The sequence below is a fragment of the Narcine bancroftii genome, chromosome 7 (genome assembly GCF_036971445.1).
Source record: "Narcine bancroftii isolate sNarBan1 chromosome 7, sNarBan1.hap1, whole genome shotgun sequence".
NCBI lineage: Eukaryota > Metazoa > Chordata > Chondrichthyes > Torpediniformes > Narcinidae > Narcine > Narcine bancroftii.
Window position 1 is genome coordinate 181596979 of NC_091475.1, and position 26455 is coordinate 181623433.

General features: G+C 39.0%; 2 protein-coding genes across 3 annotated transcripts in view; one reads left to right on the forward strand and one right to left on the reverse strand.

Annotated features, from left to right (window-relative positions):
- Window positions 1-26455, reverse strand: part of LOC138739472 (zygote arrest protein 2.L-like) — a 31107-nt gene that overhangs the window by 3360 nt on the left and 1292 nt on the right. The window contains exons 2-4 of one of the 2 annotated variants that reach the window (XR_011342279.1): window positions 10229-11091; window positions 9527-9619; window positions 8458-8627 (exon numbers count right to left, since the gene is read on the reverse strand). Coding sequence is in view for 1 of the 2 variants with exons in the window: in XM_069891602.1 (XP_069747703.1) it covers window positions 9527-9619; window positions 10229-10822 (687 nt within the window). In the remaining variant the exon portion in view is untranslated. The remainder of the gene's footprint in view (window positions 1-8457; window positions 8628-9526; window positions 9620-10228; window positions 11092-26455) is intronic. The other variant, XM_069891602.1, reaches the window with a different exon arrangement.
- brca2 (BRCA2 DNA repair associated) overlaps window positions 10241-26455 on the forward strand; it is a 170403-nt gene continuing 154188 nt past the window's right edge. Inside the window, exons 1-2 of the mRNA XM_069891592.1 lie at window positions 10241-10800; window positions 21932-21999. The gene's annotated coding sequence lies outside the window, so the exon portion shown is untranslated. The remainder of the gene's footprint in view (window positions 10801-21931; window positions 22000-26455) is intronic.

Sequence of the window (26455 nt, forward strand, 5' to 3'; positions counted from 1 at the left end):
ACTGAAATGGTGCACAAGAAATTAAAGAGAGATTGGATAGGACATGTAACAGCATGTAACAGCATATAATTCAAAAGCTAGAGGAGTAGCTATATTAATCAGAAAAAAATGTACCAATTAAAATAGATCCAGCAGGGAGATATGTAATGATAAAATGTCAGATATATTCGGAGTTTTGGAATTTACTCAATGTAAATAACGAAGAAGATCAAAAATTTATGCAAGATATTTTTTTGAAGATAGCAGACACGCAAGGGAACATACTAATAGGAGGGGATTTCAACCTTCATTTGGATTCAAACATGGATAAATCTGGGAAAAAATTAACAGAAAGAACAAAGTAACCAAATTTATAGTTAAATCAATGCAAGAAATGCAACTTTTGGATACATGGAGGAAACATCACCCAAAGGAAAAGGAATATTCATATTATTCGGGTAGACATAAAACATACTCAAGAATAGACCTATTCCTGTTATCAGCTCGTATGCAAGACAGAGTAAGAAAAACAGAATATCAAGCTAGAATATTATCGGACCACTCGCCCTGATATTGACAATAGAGTTAGAGGACATCCCTCCAAGAATGTATAGATGGAGATTAAACTCCATGCTACTTAAAAGGCAGGACTACAATCAGGAAACAGAGCAGTTGGAAAGAGAAATAGTAAATATAGAAAAAGAATTAGCAATGAAGGAAGACACAACTAAAAGAGAATTGGCAGATTAAAAAAAAACAAAATATGAAACACTACAAACATACAAGGTGGAGAAGAACATAATGAAGACAAAACAGAAATATTATGAACTAGGAGAAAAAAAAGCACAAAATTCTAGCATGGCAGCTTAAGACAGAACAAACTAAGAATAGTATTGGCATCAAGGAAAAAAGACAAACAAATCACATAATCCAACGGAGATTAATGAAAACTTCAGAGAATTCTACGAACAATTATACCAAACTGAAAACGAAGGGAAAGACTACAAAATAGATGAATTTTTAACTAAAATTGAACTACCAAAATTACAAATAGAGGAACAAAATAAATTAACAGAACCATTTGAAATAGTAGAAACACAAGAGATAATAAAAAAAACTACCAAATAATAAAACACCAGGAGAGGATGGATTCCCAATAGAATTCTATAAAACATTTAAAGATTTATTAATTCATCCCCTCCTGGAAGTAATCAACCAGATTGATAAAACACAAAGCTTACCAGATTCATGCAAAACAGCAATAATTACAGTAATACCAAATACAGGGAAAGATCCAATCGCACCAGCGTCATATAGACCAATATCTTTACTTAACACAGATTATAAGATAATAGCTAAACTATTAGCAAACAGATTAGCCGACTATGTACCTAAAATAGTAAATCTAGACCAAACTGGATTTATTAAGATGAACAACAGACAATATTTGTAAATTTATTAACTTAATTCATGCAGTAGAAGGGAATAAAGCTCCAACAGTAGCAGTTGCTTTAGACGCAGAGAAGGCCTTTGACAGAGTAGAATGGAATTATTTATTCAAAGTATTACAAAAATTCAGTTTACCAGAGAAGTATATTAATTGGATTAAAGCATTATATAAGGGGCCATTGGCGAAAGTGACAGTAAATGGATATATATCAAAGCAATTTAACTTAAGCAGATCAACAAGGCAGGGATGCCCACTATCACCCTTATTGTTCGCGTTAGCTATAGAACCACTAGCAGAATTGATAAGAACAGAAAATAAAAAGGGATAAAAATAAAAGACAAGGAATATAAAATCAGTTTATTTGCAGATGACGTTATACTATACTTAACAGAACCAGAAAAATCAATAAAAGAATTCCATAAGAAATTGAAGGAATATGGAGAAGTGTCGGGTTACAAGATTAACGCAAATAAAAGTGAAGCAATGCCAATGAATAATGTGGATTTCTCAAAATTTAAGAAAGAATCACCATTCAGATTGCAAATGCAAGCAATATGATACCTAGGTATACAAATAAATAAAAACCTCGGCCATCAATTATTATCCACTAATGAAAAAAATTACAGGACGACTTAGAGCATTGGAAAGACTTACCACTAACACTAATAGCAAGGATAAACTGTATTAAAATGAACATTTTCCCAAGGATACAATACCTATTTCAGGCATTGCCAATACACTTGATGGAGAAATTCTTCAAGGAGTTAAAGAAAATAATAAGGAAATTTTTATGGAAAGGGGGGAAACCGAGGATAGCACTAGATAAATTAACAGAATGGTATAAACAAGGAGGCTTACAACTGCCAAACTTTAAATTATTATAGAGCCGCACAATTAAGATACCCATCAGATTTTTTAATCAAAAAAGGGAAAAGCCAGATTGGACTAGATTAGAACTAGATAAAATAGGGGAGAAGATACCTGAACATATATTATATAAATGGGATGAAAAATTGGTACAACGTAGGACTTCTCCAGTATTACATCATCTGCTCAATATTTGGAAGAAGATTCATGTAGAAAGGAATAAAACAAATTACCAATTACCAAAACTAATACTGACACAAAATCAGCTAATCCCTTTTACAATAGATAACCTTTCCTTTAGAGAATGGGAGAAAAAAGGGATCAAAAGAATAGAAAATTGCTTTTCAGGAAATAAATTACTATCCTTTGAACAAATGAAGGATAAATATAACATAACTCAAGATACAGTGTTGGCATACTACCAACTGAAATGCTACTTGAAGGACAAATTGGGAAGCAGTCTAAGGTTACCAGAGGGAAGTAATTTTGAATATGTGATTACAGATACAATGATAATCAAAAAATTTATAACAAATATGTATATTAAACTGCAAGAAAAGGAGAATGAGGAAATAAATGGTAAAACTAAACAAAAATGGGAACAATATTTAAACAAAGATAAAGAAGGAAACATGGGAGAAGTTATGCTCCGGACTATGAGAAATACAATAAACACGAGGTTACGTATGATACAATATAACTGGATACACAGGCTATACATTACACCTCAAAAGTTAAATAAATGGGACCGAACAGTATCTGACAGATGTTTTCGTTGTAAAAGAGAAATGGGAACAACAATTCATGCAATCTGGACGTGTGAGAAAGTGAAAAAATTTTGGGAAGATCTAAACCAGATATTAAATAAAATCACAGAAAGCAATATACCAAAAAACCCAGAGATCTTCCTCCTAAGTAACATAAAAAACAAAGAATTTGGACTTGATTTGGATGGTGCACAAAAAAGATTTGTTAGAATAGCCCTAGCCGTAGCAAAAAAATGTATTATGTCAGCCTGGAAATAAGATAACTTGAGAATACAACAATGGTATATAGAAATGAATAAATGTATTCCATTAGAAAAAATAACAATTTAAGAAATAATATTACAATATTTGAACAAATATGGGAGCCATACATGAAACACAATAGAGAAAACCTACCGGGGACATCTACCACCTAAAATGACAGAAGGAGAAGGAAATGAAAAGAATTGACTCAGTGGAATTTCTTGTTTATTTTTATTGAGTAACAACATTGTTTGACGGGTTTAATGTATCTTAGATTCTGTACTTTAAATGAATGGCAGGGGAGGTAGGGAGGGTGGGATGGGAAGAGGGAAGGGGAGAAAACGACACTGTATATATTTGAAAAGAAAAATGTATGTATCTTGATCAATGTGGTTTATGGTGTGAAAAATAAAAAAAATTTAAAAACTAAAAAAATGTACAAGACACTTCTGCAATACTAGTTCCTGTCTTGTAAGTAGGAGTTGAAAGTGGCAGTTTTATGATAGCCCTCCATTAGTCTGCACTGGAAACAAGCTTTGTTATAGTCATTTAGTTTTCCATTCCAATGATTCAAAGTTGAATGCCAGCAATATGAAAATCTTTAATCCAAACAGCAGTCTAGTGTTAACAGCATCAAAGAGCTCATTCCAATACAAAAGCTACAGATTCTGGAATTCTGAGTGAACAAAAGAGTTGGAATTTAGTAAGTTAGGCAACAAATGAGAGAAATGATTATACATTTCAAATCAGAATCAAAGCAATTTCAAACTTTTATCTTCAGACACCATTTCTCACTGGTCTTCATCACCCTTTTTATCTTCAGACACCATTTCTCACTGGTCTTCATCACCTTTTTTATCTTCAGACACCATTTCTCACTGGTCTTCATCACCCTTTTTATCTTCAGACACCATTTCTCACTGGTCTTCACCACCCATTTTAATTCAGTAGCCATTTTATTCAATCCCCTGGTTTAAACCCAAACTGCAAACCATGTTTTTTTTTTAAATATAAAATGTGTCCAATTCTAATGAAATATCTGAAATTTCCATTTCCAGTAGCAACATTTGTTTGCTAGGAATAAAGTTGTGGTCCTTTAAAGGTTTACATACTGGGGTCTGAAACTGTTAAAGCTACTAAAAAGGTGAACTTTAAAATTGGGATGGAATAATTACAAGGTGTTGAAATACTAAAGGATAATTATACCTTTGTCATACACTTCACTTGGGATGAGCAAGGCTCCCAGAAACAATGGCCATGTTGTACACAGCTCTGTGAGGCTAAGTGGGCCCAGACCTGCTGGAAGTATACAAGGCTGTGCTCCTGCACATCACACTCCATGAGGAAGGGGATCATCACCATTCATCTTCCTTCCATTTCTGTTTGAGATCAGGAATTGGAGCCCAATTTCATTAGTAATTGTGGACTACCACATTCTGTCCAAGGCCATTGCCAATCAAGTCAAGATTGACCTAGAAGAGGTGATCCACCTAGAACAGTCCTGCATGGTTCCAGCAGATATGACAGCCTCTCACTGCTCAGAGAGACTATTCCCTATGTCCAATAGGCCTATGCCCCCCCCCCCCACCCCATCAGCTTAGATCAGAAGTAATTCAACTGGATATTGCACATGTACGTGGATGTGCTCTTCAAAGTGGGCTTTGGGGAGGGAAATCCCAAATTGGATCAAATAGCTCTACACAGAGATCTGTAGTGCACTCCAAAGCAATGGGTAGGAAACAGCTTCCTTATCATCTGGAGGGAGTCAAGGCTGCCCACTGTCTCCAATCTTATTTGTTTGCTCCATAGAGCATTTGCCAGATCAGGAAGAATGAGGGCATAAGTAGTGATGTTGCTAGGCAGTGGAGGCCCTCAGGTTAAGGCCTCCTGGTATATGGTCTTCTGTTCAGATAGTCTGGAGACTGACCAGCATTTGCAGGCATTTTGAATCTGCATCAGGCACCAAGATAAATCATTAGAGTGAAGCAATACTATTCAGTAACTGGCCCAACCGGTTCAATATCCCCTTCAGTCATCCTGAAGGGGCTGGGAATCTGGTTTGGAGGGGCTGAGGCATGTAACAAGATTTGGTCAGAGTGGGTCTGGGGGCATGGTACTCCCTCTCAATAATGGAGAAGAGTCTAGTCATCAGGTGTGAGGTGCTCAGTGCTGCCGAACATTGTGTTGCCCATCCACACCTCAGTTATCCAATTCATATGGGGATCCAAAATGGATAAGATCCAAAGGAATGCCAAACAATGGGGGCAAGGGCATTCCCAACATGGCCTTCATGTGGAGGACCACCTTCATGTGGCTGCATCAGACTGTGCATAGAACCAAAGAACAACGGCACCAAGTGCTGCTATGTGCTGAGGTTCTACTTGTCCTAGGTGTTGTGAAGGATAACCCTGGCTGCACAATGTTTCAGTTAGCTGGACTTTGCCACACCACCTATCTTTTTTTTTTTAATTTTTTTTTTTCCACACCATAAATCACATTAGCCATGATATACACTATTTCTTTTTCACACATATACAGTGACTTTTTCTCCCCCCCCCCCCCCTTTCCTCCCAAACCACCCCCCCACCCCCCCCTCTCATCCATTTTAGGTATACAATCTAGGTTGCATTAAGCCAGTCAGACAATGTTGTCATTCAACAAAATTACACCAGAAATTCTACTGAGTCCATTCTTTTCTTTCCTTCTCCTTCCATCAACTTAGGTAATGTTTGTCCCCGGTAGGTTTTCGCTATTGTATTTAATGTAAGGCTCCTATACTTGTTTGAATATTTCAATATTATTTTTTAACCTATATGTTATTTTTTCTAATGGAATACATTTATTCATTTAAATTTAGTAGTTTCTTCCTTTTAATTTGGTTATGTATTCCATTAATATTTAAAGACATAGTTCAGCGTAGCCCTTTTATATTTTGTTTATCTTCTCTTTCCGTTTTTCCATCATTACCTTTCCTCCTTTTCCATTTCTGTTTTCTTATTTTCAACTCTTTATAAGACAACATTCCTACAACATCCAACATTTTCCTTATTCTCCTATTTCTATCTTATTTATCCCCAATCTCCCCTTCACCTCCTGAGTTGTCCTTTATCCCTTGTCGGACAACCACATCTCCCCTCTCCATTTGGATTTGCGAATCCACTCGCAAGCGTCAACTGATTTTGCAGTGACCGCTATTTCCCCCCACCCCGCCTCCCCCAGAAAAGATTTCACTTTTCATATGTCACAAAGGTCACTCTTTTAATTCCCTCCTTATTCTCTCTATTCCATTACCTTCCCTTATTAATTCTTGTCTATACTATCTATATTTTCCTCTAAGTACAGATACATTCATGTATGCTCATTGTCTCTATTCACTCTTATACCTTTTTACCCGCATACATATCAATCGTGATCATTTTTACTCTCATTACCCGTCTTCATCCCTCAGTCTATTTTTGTCTTTACCCACATACATATCAATCGTGATCATTTTAACTCTCATTACCCATCTTCCTCCCTCAGTCTATTTTTGTAATTGTTCTGCAAATTTTCGTGCTTCTTCTGGATCCGAGAATAGTCTGTTTTGTTGTCCTGGAATAAATATTTTCAATTCCGCTGGATGCTTTAGTATAAATTTATACCCTTTCTTCCATAAAATCGCCTTTGCTGTATTGAACTCTTTTCTCTTCTTTAGGAGTTCAAAACTTATATCTGGATAAATGAAGATTTTTTGCCCTTTATACTCCAGTGGTTTGTTGCCCTCTCTTACTTTTTCCATTGTCTTCTCCAGTACCTTTTCTCTTGTAGTATATCTTAGGAATTTTACTACAATAGATCTTGGTTTTTGTTGTGGTTGTGGTTTAGAGGCCAATACTCTATGTGCCCTTTCTATTTCCATTTCTTGCTGTAGTTCTGGACATCCTAGGGTCTTAGGGATCCACTCTTTTATAAACTCCCTCATATTCTTGCCTTCTTCATCTTCCTTAAGGCCCACTATCTTTATGTTATTTCTTCTGTTATGGTTTTCCATTGTATCTATTTTTTGAGCTAGTAGTTCTTGTGTCTCTTTAGTTTTTTTATTAGATTTCTCCAATTTCTTTTTTAAGTCTTCTACCTCCATTTCTGCTGCTACTGCCCGCTCTTCCATCTTGTCCATTTTCTTTCCCATTTCTGTTAAGGTCATCTCCATTTTATTTATTTTCTCTTCTGTGTTGTTTATTCTTTTTCTTAAATCCTTAAATTCCTGTGTTTGCCATTCTTTAAATGACTCCATGTATCCTTTAATAAGAGCAAGTATATCCTTTACCTTGCCTTTCTTTTCTTCTTCTATTTCCCTGTACTCTTCCTCTTCTTCTTCCTCTGGGTTGACCATCTGTTGTTTCTTTGGTGCCCTTTCCTCCTCTTCTTTCTTGTTTCTATTGTCTTCTGTGTTCTCTTCTTGCTGCAGGTGTTCTGCAGCTGTCGTTGCCGGCTGTGGAGATCAACTCCCCAGCTGGTCCCCCCTCCCGTCGGTGTGTTTTTTTTCATGCACGGTTGCGCACTTTTACTCGGCTCTGCGAGCCATTTTTGTAGTCCATTATTTACCGACCTGAGGGAGCGGGTTTCTCTCTCCGCAGCGGGCCTCTTCGGACAGGTAAGGCCTTCACCTTTTTCCTCCTTTGTCTTCTCTTCCTCTCTTCTTACCGTTGCTTTCGATTTTTCTTTTTTTGTCGCCATCTTCTTTCCACCTTTATACTCACTTTTCTGTAACTTTTATTTCTGTGCCTTTGTGTTTTCTCTTGTTTTTCCCCACTTTTCTGGAGAGGGCTGGAGTTCACCGTCCGGCCACTACTCCATCACGTGACTCCCGCCATACCACCTATCCTTCATGGAAAAGTTTCTCCCCCCCCCCGTATAACACCTTTAACCACAAGGCCATCAGACAGTGGTCAGCACAGGATGATCTCAGAAACAGGAGGACACCAGTGGGATGGTTTCCTGAGTAGATCATCCAGGTCATCTGGCAGAATACCTCATTGCCATAGCTCAAACAAGCACCAGGACTTCACCTGGCTGGCAGTGAGGAGCTCTCCCAGCAAGATCCATTTCTTACAACTACATCATCACCCTCCATGAACAGTGGGCTGCTGCAGAGTGGAGACCTTTACCTACCTCTTTACTGAATGCAGATTTGCAATGTGTGCGTAGAAGGATGCAGGGTGCTTGGTCACGTTCATCCCCAGTGGCAGCATTTCAAGGACTCTGTTCTACAGACTTCCCAGGGACAGAGTCTGACATCCAGGACTGTTGGAAGACCAACTCCGTGATAGGTGCTCTTTGGTCTGCCCAAAGAAAACATGTTGGACTTTCAGCATACCAAAATGTTGGTCTGGGAATGCTGTTGACAGGTACATTCCAGGTTGCAGGAATAGGTGCTGAGAGATGCACTGAGGCTTGGTGTAGCCAATGCATGAGCACTGCGGGGAGGATCCAGTCTAGAATCCTCCCATTATTGAGCACTAAAGCACTGAGACTGAGGGGGCAGCCCCTCAACCAACAGAGGGGGAAAGAAACAAATAGTGATATCAGGGTATATAGAAAAATATAACAATGTGCATTGACATGTATAGATATAGACTGATCTTGTGTAAAAAAAAAAAATCTTGTTTGTTCTCAATTTTTTCTAGACAAATGACTGGAAATGACAAGATGCCACAATGGTAGTAACTATGTATGTAAAGTATGCATTAATGAGAATGTATAGATGTGACTGACTTCATGAATTTAAAAGTCTTCATTTTTCTTGTTTTGTAACTAATTTGTTGTGAATAAAGTTTTTGGAAAAAAAAAATAACTCAAACTCCTTGTCTCAAAGGAACATTGAGATAGCCAAGACCATCAAGAATTACAGAACTAGTGGAAGCCAGATCACTGGGAGTATTTAAACAAGAAATAGACAAGTATCTTATTAGTGAGGGCATCAAGGGATATGGGGAAAAAGGCCAGAAATTGGAATTAGTGTAGATTAACAGAACAGACTCAATGGGCCTAGTGGTCTGCTTCTGTTTCTTTGTCTTGTGAAATTAGTCTTTAAGACTTGAGTTTAAGAAAATTTGCCCTTCATCCATGCAAGTTTGTTGACAAATTAGTCAGAAACTACTAATACAAATTATGACCACCACATCTGGCTACAATATTTAGAAAACATTTCATCTGTAATTAATTACAGCTAAGAATTTACCTTATTCGTTCCTGAAATGCACCAAACATAAGCACTTTCCCATCTGATGTTGCAGTCTTTGCAGTGATAGTAACCATACTTTTGTTCCAAAAACTGAAAGAGATTGGCTTCATAAACTCAATGACTCTTCAAAAAGTGGACTTAATGCTGTAGTACCCTTCAGCAAGACCAAGCACAATTACATTTATTTTTGAATTGGTCATTAGTATTTACTATATTTAAAGGCCATTGACCATGTTATTTCTATACAATGCTTAAAAAAATCCATAATCAATACCCAATTAGGTAAATGCCAAACTAAATAACCCTCTGCCTTCACAAATCAACACAATGGATTGAAAACATTTTCACAAAACAAAATTGTTAATTGGCAAACTTCAGAAACCCAAGGCAGGTTTAATTTTTTTTTAATGAAAATGTTTACTGGAAAAATTTAGTAAAACAAAAAGTCTACAGAAGTATAAACAAGTGCTGGAGAAACTCAGCTGCTCAAGGCGTGTACTTTATGTGGCAAAGGGGTCTTTACTGTAGAAAGTACATTGCTTGACCTACTAAGTTTCTCCAGCATTTGTGGTTTTTACTGGGGGGGGGGGGGGGGCGGAAATCAAGTCCTGCTTGTGTCAACTTCAAATCACATCCAAATGAATAAATTCTGGATAAATTCTCCATTTAAGAACAAATTACTCATTGGTTGCATTTTACCTGGAACCGAAATCTGTGTTTGCCTTCGACTGACTTCCCTTCCCGATCGGTTGGATCCTCCTTTTCTGGGGCTCGCCCATCCGATGCATCATCCCCACGTTCAGGAGCAGCAGCCTCTTGCTCCTCTCGTCCGGCAGCCTCTTCCCCCGACCCTTCTGGCTCCTGGCTCTTTGCCCCCAGGCACTGGTTAAATGCGGGCGAAGAGATGGAGACGGCGACGGGGCGCGAGAAGCGCGCGACCGCCGGGGCCCCCGACGCGGCGCCAGCGACGCCGGGGTCATCGCCTGCGTCCGCCGCGCTGGTCGGCGACGGGGCCCGGCCTCTGACGTCAGCCTCTTCGTTTCCGGGACGGAGAGTCCGAGGCCCCAGCGAACATTGGACGGAAACGTCGACCTTGGGGTTCACCTGGATGCCGATCTCCTTGGTATTCGCTTTCCTGAGACGCGGAGCCAGGGTCGGATTCACCTGAGAGAGAATCGCTTTCAGTTGCGCTCTCTTGTAGTTGTCGAAGTAGTCGACGGCTTCCACCTGCCCCGGAGGGTGCGGTTTCTGGCGCGGCTTTGCATTGGAAGGTAAATGTCCAAACCTCTCCATCGCCCGCCACAGTCAAATTACAAAGCCTGCGCGGCCCATTTATGGAGGCCTCGTCAGAGGTTAATTAAGCTCCAACTCGATGCACGTGCACAACTGGTGAATGTGTTCGATTCGACAATCTGGCTCGGGCTTCAAACCTTCCTCCGATTCCGGCCCCCTTCCCGACATTTATTATCTCGAATCACGTGAGCGAAATGATGGCCACCAGTGCCTTCGGACAGTTGACAAGTAGCCCCAAAGTTCCTTTCAGGTTCATTGACCCAATGTTTCTGGAAATAAAAAGCTGTTTTTGGAACCTCCCATGTGCACATTGACTGAGACGATTCCCAATCGTCTCCTCTCGTTAACCAAGAGGATGGATTAGGTCAGGGCAGTGAATTTTATCCATGTAACCTTTAGCCAGGTTCTAATTGGATTAGATCATCTGGGATCCAAGGTGAATTAATCAATAGGCTCAAAACTGGCTTAGAGAAGGAATCGGGGAGTAGTCGTCAAGTTTTTTTTAACTTTAATGATACAACTTAGGCTATAATAACCCATATCTCACAAGTGCGCTGCCAGAAACTGGTAGAAGAAGCAGCAGCCACAATTATTACAACGGATTTCCAGTGCCCCCATTATGCTTGACTTTGCGCTTCCAGACTGGGACTGGAAAGTCATCTTCGTGTCCACAGATGAACTGTATAACAACGTGTCTTCTTCCAACCGAACGATGAACAATATAAATAACCTACCCTTCCCGTACATTTTGCCATATGAGAAGAAACTGGAGCACCCAGAGAAAATCAACGCAGGTCACAGGGAGAACATACAAACTCCTTACAGACAGCACCGATTTGAACTGGGTCGTTGCCACTGTAATAGCATTGCACTAACCGCAATGCTAACTGTGCCGCCTTGCTTTTCTTATTGGAAATTTGTGACAAGTGGTCTGCCACATGGGTTGATACTGGGGCTAATGTTGTTTGTTCTCTATGTTATTGATTTGGATGACAATGTAACATGATCAGTAAATTTGCAGAATCTACCAAAACTGGTGGTGTAGTGGACAATAAGGAAGGGTGTTTAAAATTAGATCAGTTGGGTGGGTGAATAATAGAATGACAAATAGAATTTAACTCAAATAAATGTGAGGTGGTACACTTTGGTAAGGCAAAATAGGGGAATATTTACACAATAAATGGTAAAGCCCCAGAGACTGTTGTAGAAGAGAGAGACCTAGGAGTTCCTTGAAAGTGGCAACAATTGGACAAGGCAATCTTAGGTGTGGTGTAGATTACTAAACTTTGGATATTAGACCTCAACTGTACAAGTTATTGGTGAGTCCACTTGCAGTGCTGTGTGCACCACCTATAAGAAAGATGTAATTGTGGGAAAGGGTGAACAAGAGATTTTCTTGGATATTGCTGGGACTTAAGGCTTGATAGGCTAGACTTTACTCCATGGAGTGTAGGAAGCTGAGAATGGCCTTGTAGAGGGATATTAAATCATGAAGGTCTGATAAAGTGAATGGTTACAGTCTTTTTCCCATATAGATGATTCCAGAACTCAAAGGCATAGGTTTAAAGTATCAGGGGAGAGATTGAAGAGGGATTTGAGGGGCAACCTTTTCAGAAGGTAGTCTGTTTCTGTAATGATCTGCCATAAGAACTTATAGAACTGGGAAGAGTTACAATGATCAAAAAATATTTTGCATAGGAATAGTTTAAACAGACAAGGGCCAAATGCAAAAGCTCTAACCCAGAATGGCAACTTGGTTGGCATGGACAATTTGGGATGAAGGGCTGTATTGCCTCTAAGATAATGAAATAACTTCTCCATATTTCAGTCCTAAATTATCTCACTTTTATTTTGAGGCTGTAATCCTTAATTTCACACTCCTTAACCGGGCACCATGCCCATTGTCTATCCTGTTGAACTCTCAAGAATTTTGTACATTTCAGTGTGTCACCTCTCATTCCAATGAACTCTAGAGGAAAGACATACTCAAACTCTGTTCCAATGGCAGAATATCATCTTGGAACCAAGAAAGTAAATCTTCCTTGTACTGCATTTTTATCCATTTTTTTAGGTAGGGAAACAAAATTCTACACTGTATTTAACTGTGATTTCGACTAGGACCTACATGATGTGATTTCAGAGCTGTCACAGATAGAGGAGGACTTGGGAGAGCGGTGAGTGGAGGGAACCAGCCTAGGTGAGTGAGCTGTTTTAAAAGGAATGCAGAGCAAGGACTTGGGCCATTGATATCTCGGGACCGTCGCAAACAGAGGAGGAGGCAGCAGTTTTAAAAAGAGTGAGGAGGGCAGCTGAAGGGTTAAATGGAGTGTTGATTTGTGGAAGTGAGTACTTGAGATAATTGGCAGGAACAAAAGGAGGAGAAGCTGAAGAGGAGTGGCCCATTGTAGGAGTGGAGCTTTGAGGTTGGCTTGAGAGGCTTCAGCGAGCAGAGGCTGAGGACGTGCTTGCTTCCAGCTGAGGTAATTTAATTAAATTAGTAGATAATATGGTCAGCTAGGGCAGCAGATTGTTCCAATTGTGAGATATGTGAAATCTGGGACAGCATAATTGTCCCTGATGACTACAACTGCAAAAGGTGCATCAAGCTCCAGCTCCTGACAAATCAAGTTGGAGAACTGGAGATTTAGTTTTCTAAATCAATATTCTAAATTAATCAAATATTAGGTAACCAGATAGGTCAGGTGACAAAAGTATGTATAGGGGAACATTTTGAGTCCAGTGACCATAATATTAGTTTCAAGTTAATTATAGAAAAGGATAGGTCTGGTCCTTGAGTTGAGATTCTAAAATGGAGAAAGGACAATTTTGTGGAAATGAGAAAGGATCTAGGAAGAGTGGATTGGGATAAGTTGTTTTCTGGTAAGGATGTGTTCAGTAAGTGGAATGGCTTCAAAGGTGAGATTTTGAGAGTGCAGAGTTTGCATGTTCCTGTCAGAATTAAAGTCAAAGTTAACAGACATAGCGAACCTTGGTTTTCAAGGAATATTGGTGGTCTGGTTAACAAGAAGGTGTATAGCAGGTATAGGCAACAAGGAGCAAATGAGGTACTAGAAGAGTATAGAAAATATAAGAAAATAGTTAAAAAGAAAATTAGGAAGGCAAATAAAAGTCTTGAGGTTGCTTTAGCAGATAATGTAAAGGTAAACCTGAAGGGTTTCTACAAGTATGTTAAGAATAAAAGGGACCAAATTGATCCCCTAGAAGATCAGAATGGTTGTCCATGTTTGGAGCCACATGAGATGGGGTGATCTTAAATAGTTTTTTTAAATCTGTATTTATTCAGGGAATGGAATAGTGTCTAAGGAAGGAAGGGAAACAAGCAGTAGTGGCATGGAACATATAGACATTAAAGAGGAGGAGGTATTTGCTGCCTTACAGTGAATGTGTAGATAAATCTCCTGGGCCTGACGTGATATTCCCTTGGACCTTGAGGGAGAATAGTATAGAAATTGCAGGGCCCCTGGCAAAAATATTTACAATGTCCTTAGCCACAGATAAGGTGCCGGAGGATTGCTCATGTTGTTCTATTGTTTAAAAAAGACTCCAAAAGTAAACCAGGAAATTACAGGCCGGTGAGCCTGGTGTCAGTAGTGGGTAAATTATTGAAGGGTGTTCTGAGAGATTAGATATACAAGTATTTGGATAGCCAAGGGCTGATTAAGGATAGTCACCATGGCTTTGTGTGTAGTAGGTCGTGTTTCACAAATCTTATAGAGTTTTTTGAGGAGGTTACCAAGAAAGTAGTGGTAGTAGATGATTGCTTCTCCAACTGGAAGCCTGTAATTAATGGAGTTCCTCAGGAATTGGTGCTGGGACCATTGTTGTTTGTTGTCTATATCAATGATCTGGATAATAATGTGATTAATGGATCAGTGTTTGCGGATGACACTAAGATTGGAGGTGGTGTGGTCAGCAAGGAAGGCTTTCAAAGCTTGCAGAGGGATTTGGGCCAACTGGAAAAATGGGACAGAAAATGGGAGATTGAATTTAATGCAGACAAGCACGAGGTGTTACATTTTGGAAGGACAAACCAAGGTAGGACATACATAGTAAATGGTAGGAGACTGAGGAGTGCGGAGGAACAAAAGGATCTGGGAATACAAATACATAATTCCCTGAAAGTGTCATCACAGGTAGACAGGGTTGTAAAGAAAGCTTTTGGCATCTTGGCCTTCATAAATCAAAGTATTGAGTACAGGATGTTATGGTGAGGTTGTAATAGACATTGGTGAGGCCAAATTTGATGTATGTAGTTTTGATCGCCAAACTACAGGAAAGATATCAGTAAGATTGAAAGAATGCAGAGAAGATTTACTAGGATGTTGTGGAGTCTTCTGGAGTTGAGATACAGAGAAAAATTAAACAGGTTAGGACTTTATTCCTTGGATCATAGAAGAATGAGGGGAGATTTAACAGAGGTTTTCAAAATTATGAGGGGTATGGACAGAATAAATATGTTGGCTCTTTCCACAGATTGAGAGATAAATACAAGAGGACATGGCTTTAGGGTGAAAGGGGAAAGGTTTAAGGGGAACTTCTTCACTCAAAATATGTGGAATGAGCTGTCATATGATGTGGTAAATGTGGACTCGCTCTTAAATTTAAGAAAAAATTGGATAGATGCATGGGAGCGGTCTGGAGAGTTATAGAATAGGTGCAGGTCAGTGGGACTAGTGGAATGATGTTTTGGCGCAGACTAGAAGGGCTGAATGGTTGTTTTCTGTGCTGTAGTGTTCAATGGTTCTATGTAATTAAAAACATCCACTGGCAATAAAGACCAAGATATTTTCTATCCCAGGTACAATCTATGCCTGAAGGGTGGCTTTCATTTACATAAGCACACCCAGTTCTTTTCGAACATCAATATTTACCAATCTCCCGAACGGTAAATTGCCTGGTGATGATGGATTTTCGGTTGAATTTTATAAAATTTTTTACGATGACCTCTCTACAGTGTTTGGAGATGTACTACATCAGGTTGGAGAACATTATGAATTGCCTGAGTTTTGTTCTAGTGCTTTAATTACAGTAATTCCAAAGAAAGATAGAGATCCTTTGAAAGTATCTTCATATCGACCGATTTAGTTGTTGAATGTAGATTATAAAATTATAGTTAAAATTTTAGCGAATAGATTGGCTAAGTTTTTACCTAAGCTGATTCATATGGATCAAACAGGTTTCATAAAGAATAGATATGCTTCAGATAATATTTTGCGTGTGATTAGTTTGATTAATAGATTTTGACAATCTTCAGACCATCCGATGGTGATATCTTTAGATGTCGAAAAAGCGTTTGATAGAGTTGAGTGGAATTTTCTGTTCAAAGTTTGAGAAATTTAAGTTTGGTCCTTTTTTTATTGGTTGGATAGTAAACCAGTAGCTAGAGTATTGACAAATAGTTTGATTTCAGAACCGTTTAAACTGACCCGATCTACTCGTCAAGGTTGTCCTTTATCACCAGCTTTGTTTGTGTTAGTGATCGAACCTTTGGCATAGTTGATAAGACAGAATACACGGATACAGGGTATGAAAGTTTTAGATGAGGAATATAAAATTAATTTATTTGCTGATGATGTATTGGTGTACCTAACAAATCCAGCTCAATCACTTTTGCATTTGAAGGCGTGTTTGATGCAATATGGATGTCTTTCTGGATATAAAGTTAATTGGGGGAAAAAGCGAAATATTACCGGTGAGTGAAGGAGATTATTCAGCTTATAAAAACATTCTTAATTTGAAATGGATGGATCAAATTAAGTTTTTGGGTATAATCATGGATGTTAATTATCAATCTTTATATAAATTAAATTATGTTCCATTAATAAAAAAAATTAAAACTCATTTGATTAAATGGAAAGATTTGCCTATTAATTTATTGGGTAGAATAAATACAATTAAGATGAATATTTTTCCACGTATACAATATTTATTTCCATCTATTCCGTATATTCTTGATAATTTTTTTTTCGAGATTTGAATAAAATGGTTAGGGAGTTTTTATGGAGCGGTAAATTTTCAAGAGTAGCCTTGAATAAATTAACTTGGAAATATGACTACGTTTACCACATTTTCAAAATTATTATGAAGCAGCCCAACTTAAATTTATTAGTTCGTTGATGGATTTGGAACGGCCCCCTAGTTGGGCCAAAATTGAGATGGCAAATATTTTTGAATTTGAAATACATCAATTTTTGTTTAGATGGAATGTAAATTTGTTACAGCAACATAATGTGCCTATATTAAAACATTTAATGAAGCTATGGACAAAGGAAAAAGAAAATGATAGGTTCTAGTGGTGAATTGTCGGCCTTAACTCCGTTGTACAATAATCAACTTATTTCTTTCTCAATACATAATAGAAGTTTATCATATTGGAGATTTAAAGGTGTGGGAAATTTGGGAGATTGTTTTAAAGATGGTAAATTTTTATCTTTTGATCAGATGAGGGACAATTATGGTATTGATAAGAATTCTTTGTTTCTTTATTTTCAAATTCGATCCTTGTAAAGCATGTGTTTGGTAGAGATATGATTTTACATGAAATGACTAAATTTGAGACTTTTCTTTTGAAGGGTTATATTTCAGTTATGTATCAAATATTACAGGATGGTATGGATAAAAGGGGTTAGGATAAATCTAAAGGTAAATGGGAAGCAGAAATTGGTTTTATTTTTTCCGAGGATGATTGGTCAGATATTTGTTATGATAGTGTAACTGGACTGATAAATGCACGTTATGCAATGATGAATTATAATTTTTTACCTCAATTATATTTAACACCTGAAAAGCTAAAATAATATGGTTTTCATGAATCAGATTTGTGTTTTAGATGTCGTAACGCTGTTGGAACTTTTTTTCATGCGGTTTGGCATATAAAAATACCTTTAGATCCGACAGTATTTTTAATTGGGTAGTTTGCAAACTCTGAAAGGTCTGGGATTAGATAAATTTCAACTTGCTTTTGTATATTTAGCATTATCTGTAGCGAAAAAATATATTGCTAGTACATGGAAAGATACAAATATGATTTGTATTACTAGATGGCATAATGAGGTGAAATATTGTTTAATAATGGAAAAAATCACATGTTTCGCTTGATAACTATAGTTTTTTTTATTAATAAGTGGTTGTTGTATTCAGAATATTTACATTGATTAGATCTTGATATGTATGCTTAATTTTTCTTTCTCTCTTTATGGCTCTCCTTAGGAGAGTTGGCTGAAAGGGGGGGGGTCTCTTTTTTCTTTTTTTTATATATATAAAATATATTGTTCATGTTTAGTTTATTGTTATATATGTTACTTATTATCTATTTTGAACGAATAAATAGTTTAAAAATAAAATTACCAATCTCTGAAGAATACTCATCTTTCAATCTTTTGGCATCATAATCTTTGTTTTGGTTAAATCTGAGATCATGGTACACGTAGAGTAGAATAGAAACTTGTGCCTATTTTAAACTTCAGATGAGCTTACTTAATGATATTTTAATGCAAAAATGTGTCTACATTCTCATATTACTGAGCTTTAAAATAAAGCAAATTAGAAAAGTTGGAACAAAAGCAGAAAACATTGGAAACACTTGGAGGTCAGGCAGAACTATGGATAGAAAGAGTTCATGTTCTTTTCCTTGGAAAGAGTTTCTCTTTTGAATTGTCATACTGTACAGCACATTAAACTTCCCATGTAGAGAGGGAAAGTATTCTTAAAATAAAATCACTGATAACCAAATTACATTCCAATTTATAAAGGACTTTGAGCCAACTCATGCAAGTCTAAAATCCCACAACCACCATGGAACAGACTCTAAATCCCACAAACTGATAACAACCTCATTATTTGGTCACACACACCCTATAGCTTGCTATCAACCAGTGGCACTCACATCAACAGTGAAGAAGTAAGAGAGAAAATGGTGGTGATGGAGCAGCAGCAAGTTTGGAGAGTTCCCCCTAGTGAGGATTAGAAAAGATAGAACCTCTGTAGAAATCAGCAAGATAGGGACAAGATAGTCTAGGAAACTTAGACAAAATAAGAAAATGGTGAAAAAAAAATCAAAGTTGATGAAAGGAGAAATTGAGGAAAACCTCACCTCGTGGAAGGGAGGAAAAGACTGGACTGTCACTGGGCCTGCCCAGAGGCAGAAAACAGCAGCAGCTGCAACATTGGCACTTGAGTGAAGGACCCCCCCCCCCCGTTGGAAGCGAGCTCACCAGAGGAGGTGACCAAGGGCAGCCTGGGTGGGGCTTACCAGGAACAACATCAAGAAAGGGCCTCAACCAAGGTGGCAGAAATGCTATCAGGCATTGAAAGGTTTGGGGGCCCAAGATTGGGGGAGCTGGACCAATAAGGAGGTGGTGGCGATGTTAGCGGAATCGGAGGGAAGGACACTGTGGACCAGGAGAAAAAGCAAAACTGAAAGCGGAGATTTATCTGCTAAGGCTGCTCAAACCAGCGGGCATGAAGAGATCGGGCCCAAGGTGTCAGAGGTTGTTCGAGGCATTGGGCCTGGTGGACTCCAGGAGCAATGCGGCCAGAGAGGAATTGGTGGGAAAATTGCATGGCGGAGCTGTCTGGAGTCAGAAAGCGAGGTGGAGGAAGATGAAAAAGAGGAAGAGCAAGGGCATAAAAGAAGGATACTACACAGAGGTGAAAGAAAGATATAGGAGGCAGAGGGCCTGATGCCTTTTGCCAAAGAAATACTGGAGGCTATTGGCCAAATTTAAAAAAAAACTTTGAAGACACTGGTGAGGAATCAAAGAAAGGTTGAATAACTTGACAGAAAAGGTATCGGAAACGGAGGAGAGAATTGAGACGGTGGAAGAAAGATTGGATAGGAGGGAGAAGGAAATGGATGCATGGGAAAGTGATAGGGTAAGGATGATAGGAGAAGATGAATGCCTTAGAAAACATCAGCAGGAGGAATACAATTAATATTGTGGGGGGTGAAGGAGGGTTTGGAGGTGAGAGACACAGTGGATCTGAAAAAGTGGATCTCAGACATACTGAGGAGGGAACAAATTGGAAAAAACCTAAAAATAGAATGCACCCCCACCCCGCCCGGGGCCAAACCAAAGAGCCTTTGCTACCAGGATAAAGACAGGATTTTACAGGCAGTGGTGACCGTGGATGCAAAAGCAAGAGGTGGGAGGGGTCTAATGGAGTATGAGGTGGTGAAGGTTTTATTTTATCCAGACATAAGCATGGCACTATTGAAGTACAGGAGGAAATTTGACCCGTTTAAAAAGAGCCTTAAACAAAAAGGAATCGAGTTTACCCTCCTTCACCTGGCAATGCTGAAGCTATTAAGGGTGGGAGGGGAAAGAAATTTGTTTTAAGGATCTAAGGGAGGCAATGGATTTCGTAAGAACATTGCCACTGCTTTGAGAATAAATGTAAATATAAATAAAGGGGAAAAAGGGATTCATGGGAAGGATGGATTGTAAATGTTGTGATGAATATGGGGGGGTTTATGATTTTTTTTGCATAGTGTTACTATTTAAAGATGAATATATATTTTAAGTAAAGAATGAATACGGAGCTCAAAGAAAGAAAGGGAGGGAGGTATGAATGGTAGATGGGTGCATTGGGCACTTCTCAAAATGGCTGGGGGAATGGCTCTAACAGCTTGGTTATTGGTGCCGGGGTGGGTAAAGGTAAACTGGAGAGGGTGGGGGGAAGGAGGAGGGGATTCTGGGGTGTTTTCATTTTGTTCTGAATTGTAGGTTCTAGTTTTGTTTATCTGTTCAGTTTTTGTTCGGAGCACGGACACCTGCGCTCTATGGAGGAAGTTAATTATCAGGGGATGAGAAGGAAAGGGAAGGATGTAATGGAGTGGTCCAAGGGAAATGGATGTCAATCAAATTCATGAGTTTTAATGTGAATGGGATAAACAGATTGATTAAGAGAAAAAGTCTTGGCACACCAAAAAAAATGCAGGCAGATATAATGTTTTTGCAGATGACCCACCATACAAAACAAGAGCATTTAAAGTTAATAAGTGGGTGGGTGGGCTTAGTGGCACTGTCCTCCTTCAATTCCAGAGCCAGGGGAATGGCTATCTTGATAGGGAAGAATGTTCCTGTGATGGTCAGGGAGGTGGTTGCTGACTCAGTAGGGAGATTTGTGATGCTGCATTGTCAAATATACTCGGAACCCTGGACACGATTATTTATGCCCCAAATTTCAATGACAAAAAGTTTATACAAGACGTATTCTTGAAAGTATCTGAAGGGTGTGTGAATGTTTTGATTGGAGGGGTCTTTAATTTTTGTCTGGATCCAGTCATGGACAAATCAGCAAAGAAGTAACAAGGGCTAGGGTGTCTCAGTCCATCCTGCCATTTTTGAAAGAGCTGAATCTCCTAAATGTCTGAATCCATGAGAAAGGGATTACTCCTTTTATTCAAGACAACACGATTCCTACACTAGAATTGATTTTGTTTTTTGGTGTCAGCCAAATTGGAGGGTAGGATAGTGGAAACCAAGTACATGGCTCAGCTGCTGTTGCACCACTCACCCTTGACTTATCCATCATAATGCCAGATAAGCAGGCCTTGGTGTATAGATGGCACCTTAATACATTGCTGTTGGGAAAATGTGACTTTTGTAGCTTTGTTAGAGCTCAGATAGAATTGATCTGTGAGACAAACTACCCCTATACTGAGGATATGGGACACACTGAAGGCTTATTTAAGGGGCCAGATAATTTGGATATGCCAAGAGCATCAAAAAGGGGCACATAAAGGAGGTTTATGCTTTAGAACAAGAGACAGCTCAACTGGAAAAGGTTTATCAAAGTACAGATACTGATGAAAAATACAAGAATTTTGTGAATAAAAAGCTCAAGAATAATATATTATAAACATATTAATTGGGTGAGGACACTTTTATTGTAAACCCTAAGCAAAAATTATTACAAATGGGCAGATCTTTCCACTGTTTCCACTGAGCAGGTCAAGTAGGCAGGGATGCCCATGAGCCACTGAAGGAAGCCTTTCGGCAGGATCCAGACATAAAGGGGTTCAGGGTGGGGCAGGTGGACACAAAATCAACCTTTTTGCTGATGATGTATTTGTATATTTGACAGACCCCAGAGAGTTGTTGATGAGGTTGAGCACCACACTGGAGGATTATGGGAAGGTCTCACCGTATCAGGTAAATTTGGACAAAAATGAAATTATGCCTTTGATAAAATGGGATTATAGACAATATCAACAGAGGTCAATTGAAATGGCCTATTAAATATCTGTGGATAAAAGTAGACAAAGATTTATGCAACTTGTACAAACTTATTCATCTCCGGAAGATTGAGGAGGACCTTGCTAGATGGTGGACTTTGCCCATAACACTGGTGGGCAGAGTTAACTCAGAATGAAGGTGATGCCAAGGCTGCAGTATCTTTTTCAATTGTTACCCATTTCATTGCCCAAGGGCTTTTTTAAGATGCTCAGTGAATGTGTCAGAGTGTTTCTGAGGAACGGTAAAGTGGCTAGAATCTCCATGGAAAAGTTGACGTGGGTCTATAATTTGAGGGGGGGGGGTTTAAAATTACCTGCTTTCAAAAAATATTAGTGGGCAGTCCAGGCAAGGTTTATTGCCTCACACTTTGAGTGAGGGCCACCCTCCCCCCATCCTTCCTGGGCACAAATTGGACTACATGCGAAGGTGAAAAGATAGTAGGAGAGTAAATATATAAATGAGACACTAAATTAATTTCAAAGAAAATAGATAACCCCACCTTAACGCATATACAGTACTTCATATATGGCAAAAAAATAAATCAATGTATTGGATTGAAGGTGGGGATATCTCCCAAAACACATTTGACCCAGATCAACTTAATACCCTTGTCTCTGGGTAATAAAATCCTGGACACCTGGTGCCAGAAAGGGATAGGTGTATAAAAGATTGTTACAAGTGAAAGAAGCTTATGTCATTCGAGCAGTTGAAGAACATATACAATTTGTCTAATAGAACATTCTTCTGTTATCTGCAAATAAGATCTTTGTTAAGGGAAAAATTGGGACCATCTATGACCCTACCTAGATTTAGTAATGTGGAGATTCTAATTTGACAGGGAAATATGTGTAAATATATCTCTAAGATGTATTATATATTCCAAAGTGAAGGCCTGAAGCTGGGCTAACACAGGTTGAGGGAGAGATGGGAGTCGGACTTGGGCACAACAATCAATGAAAAGTGGTGGCAAGACCTGTGTCTGGATAGCATGACTGGAGTCATCAATGGCAGATACAGGTTGGCACAATATAACTTCTTGCACCAGCTGTACTTCACACCTCAAAAATTACATAATTCAAAGCCAGAAATTTTGGAAATGTACGTTAGGTGTGGAGTGGAGATTCGAACCTTTGTCCACTCCACCTGGCAATGGGTGGACCTGGGGGGCATTCTTTTTATAAAAAAAAAAAAAAAAAATTCACAAGATCTGGAGTTGGACCTTCTGGGAGATATTGGGGATGTGAGTTTTAGACTGTACAGTTCATGAAGGTCATCCTGTCGATAGCCAGGAAATGTATAGCGGTTACGTGGAAGTCCAAATCCCAATTAAATATCACATGACGGAATATAGAAATGCAGAGTTGCATTCCCCTGGAGAAAATCACGTACAATCTAAGGAGGAAATGTGACGCATTTGTTATTGTGTGGCAATCCTATTTGAAATATATTGGCAGGCAGATATGATTAGCTTCCCCCTCCCCAACCCTTTGAATTATGGGCACTGTACTAATCCATCACAGCAAAGAAATGAGTGAAATTAAGGAAGTAGGACATGACGCAGGCAGCTCTTTTTTAGTTCCTTTCTTTTTATTCCTTACCTTTGTTATTTAGTCAACCTGGTTGTTTTTAATAGGTTTATATCGGTTTTTTTCCTAGGTTTATGTAGGGGTCGTGGACTCCTCTAATATTTATATCTGTATAATTTATATGATTGCATGTATTGGGGTAAGGGAGATGGGATGGGGAGGAGATAAATATAGACTCTTTGTTATTTGAGTGTTGAAAGGGAATGTGTTGGTTTGAATTTTTTATATGAAAATCAAAAATATTTTAAAAAAACAGTGATGAAGTATTTTAAAAGTCTGGTGTTGAATTCTAACAGTTCCTGTCTGAGCAGGGACATGGATCAGTTCCAATTCACCTATTATAGCAACAGGTCTATGGCAGATGCCATCTCATTCACTCATCACAAAGTCCTGGAACAGCTGGACAGCAAACATCAGGATGCTCTTTATCAACTGCAGCATTTAACACCATCATTCCCTCAAAACTGATCAGCAAACTCCCAATACCTGGGACTCAACCCCACTGTGTAAATGGATCCTGGATTTCCTCACCCTCAGACCACATTCAGTGAGGATTGGAAAAACAACTCCTCCACAATCTCCAAGAACACTGCAGCACCACAGGGCTGCGTTCCTAGCCCCTTGCTCCACTCACTTCACACTAATGACTGTGTGGCTCGGTATGACAACACCACCATCTACAAATTCTCTGATGATAGCATGGACATCATCATCATTCTTTCAGGAGCCTTGCTGTTCAGCATGGGCAATCATGCTTCTCTATCCGCCATATCTGACCCTCTGAATTGTAGTTGTTGTCTCCCTTTTTTTTCTTCGGTGAAGGCTCAACCCCAGTGTTATTCCTCTGCCCATCATTTTTAGTTTTCTAACCATAAATTCCAATATGTAGAATCTGCTTGTAAAAACCATCCACCATCTGCAATCCATGATTTCATGTGACCCTGATTTGGAGGCTAAACAGATACTACACCTTGCACAAGGGTGACCTGGAGGCTATTGGATAGAAGGAGCGCCTTGCTAATGCAGCACCGACACTGGGATACCACGGTAGTGGGTAGTATAAAAAGGAGTGCTGAGTCAGCATACAGGAGGGAGATTGTCAACTTTGCTGAATGATGCACCAACAACAACCTCGCACTCAATGTCACCAAAACCAAGGAGGTGATTGTTGACTTCAGGAAAGGAAAGCCAGAGATGTACAATCCAGTGATCATTGGGGGAATAGAGGTGGAGAAGGTGAGCAAATTTAAGTTTTTGGAATCACTATCTTGGAGGATCTTTCCTGGACCCAATACACTCATGGCATCATGAAGAATGCTCCTCAGCTCATCTACTTATTCAGGAATTTGCGGAGGTTTAGTATGACATCAGAAACCCTGGAAAATTTCTACAGATGTGTGGTGAAAAGTGGGCTGAGTGGCTCCATCATGGTCTGATATGGGGACGCAAATACCCCCAAGTGTAAAGTCTTGTAAAAGATCATCTACACAGCCCAGGATGTCACAGACAAACCCCCCTCACTACTGAGAACCTCTATAGGGAACGGTGCTGACAGAGAGCAGCAGCAATCAAGGATCCACACTGCCCAGCACATGCTCTGTCTTCACTGCTACCATCTGGAAAGAAGTAGAGGTGCCACAAGACTTGCACCACCAGGTTCAGGAACAGAACAATGAACTCATTCAGGGACTTATTTAAGAACTCTTATTTTTTTCACTTGTTTTTTTTTATCCCCTGTCTGTATTACACAGTCAATTTGTTTACATTTCTTTATTTGTTTACATGTGTACATTGTTTAGTTTTTATCACTACCAATAAGTGGTAATTTGGCTTCACCTGCAGTAAAAGAATCTCAGGTTTGTATGTGATGTCATGTATGTACTCCCAACAATAAATCTGAAATATTCAGCACCAATCACAAATATGGAAACTGACATTAGCAGTGAAGTCCCAGACTTTAACCTTCCAATTAAGATCTATACAACCATCAACTGCTTGAGGATGGACCAGAGAAGATGTGGCCACTTGCTCTATATGTGAAATATGAGAAACACTTTATCAACTTTTGAACATTGCACAGATATTGAATTCAGACCACAACAATTATATAACCATATAACAATTACAGTATGGAAACAGGCCATTTTGGCCCCTCTAGTCCGCACCGATTTAAATGAACTCCTCTAGTCCCACCTACCTGCTCCCTCTCCATAACCCACCAGTCCCCTCACATCCATGTACTCATCCAACCCTCTCTTAAATAACAAAATTGACCCTGCTGCAACCACCTCTTCTGGAAGTTCATTCCACTCAGCCACCACTCTCTGAGTGAAGAAGCTTCCTCTCATGTTACTTTTAAAGTTCTGCCCCCTAACCCTTAACCCTCATTCCAATCTCACCTACTCTCAAGTGGAACAGCCAATTTACATCTACTCTATCTATCCCCCTCATAATTTCATAACCTCTATCAAATCCCCACTCAACCTTCTACGCTCCAATGAATAAAGACTCAGTCTACTCAGTCTTTCTTTGTATTCTAAATACTGCAATCCAGGCAACATTTTAGTAAATCTTCTCTGCACCCCCTCTACCTTATTGATATCCTTTCTATAATTTGGGGACCAGAACTGCACACAATATTCCAAACTTGCCCTCACCAATACCTTGAACAGTCTCAACATCACCTCCCAGCTCCTATATTCTATGCTTTGATTTATAAAGGCCAGCATACCAAAAGCCTTCTTCACCACCCTATCTACATGAGAACCCACCTTCAAAGAATGATG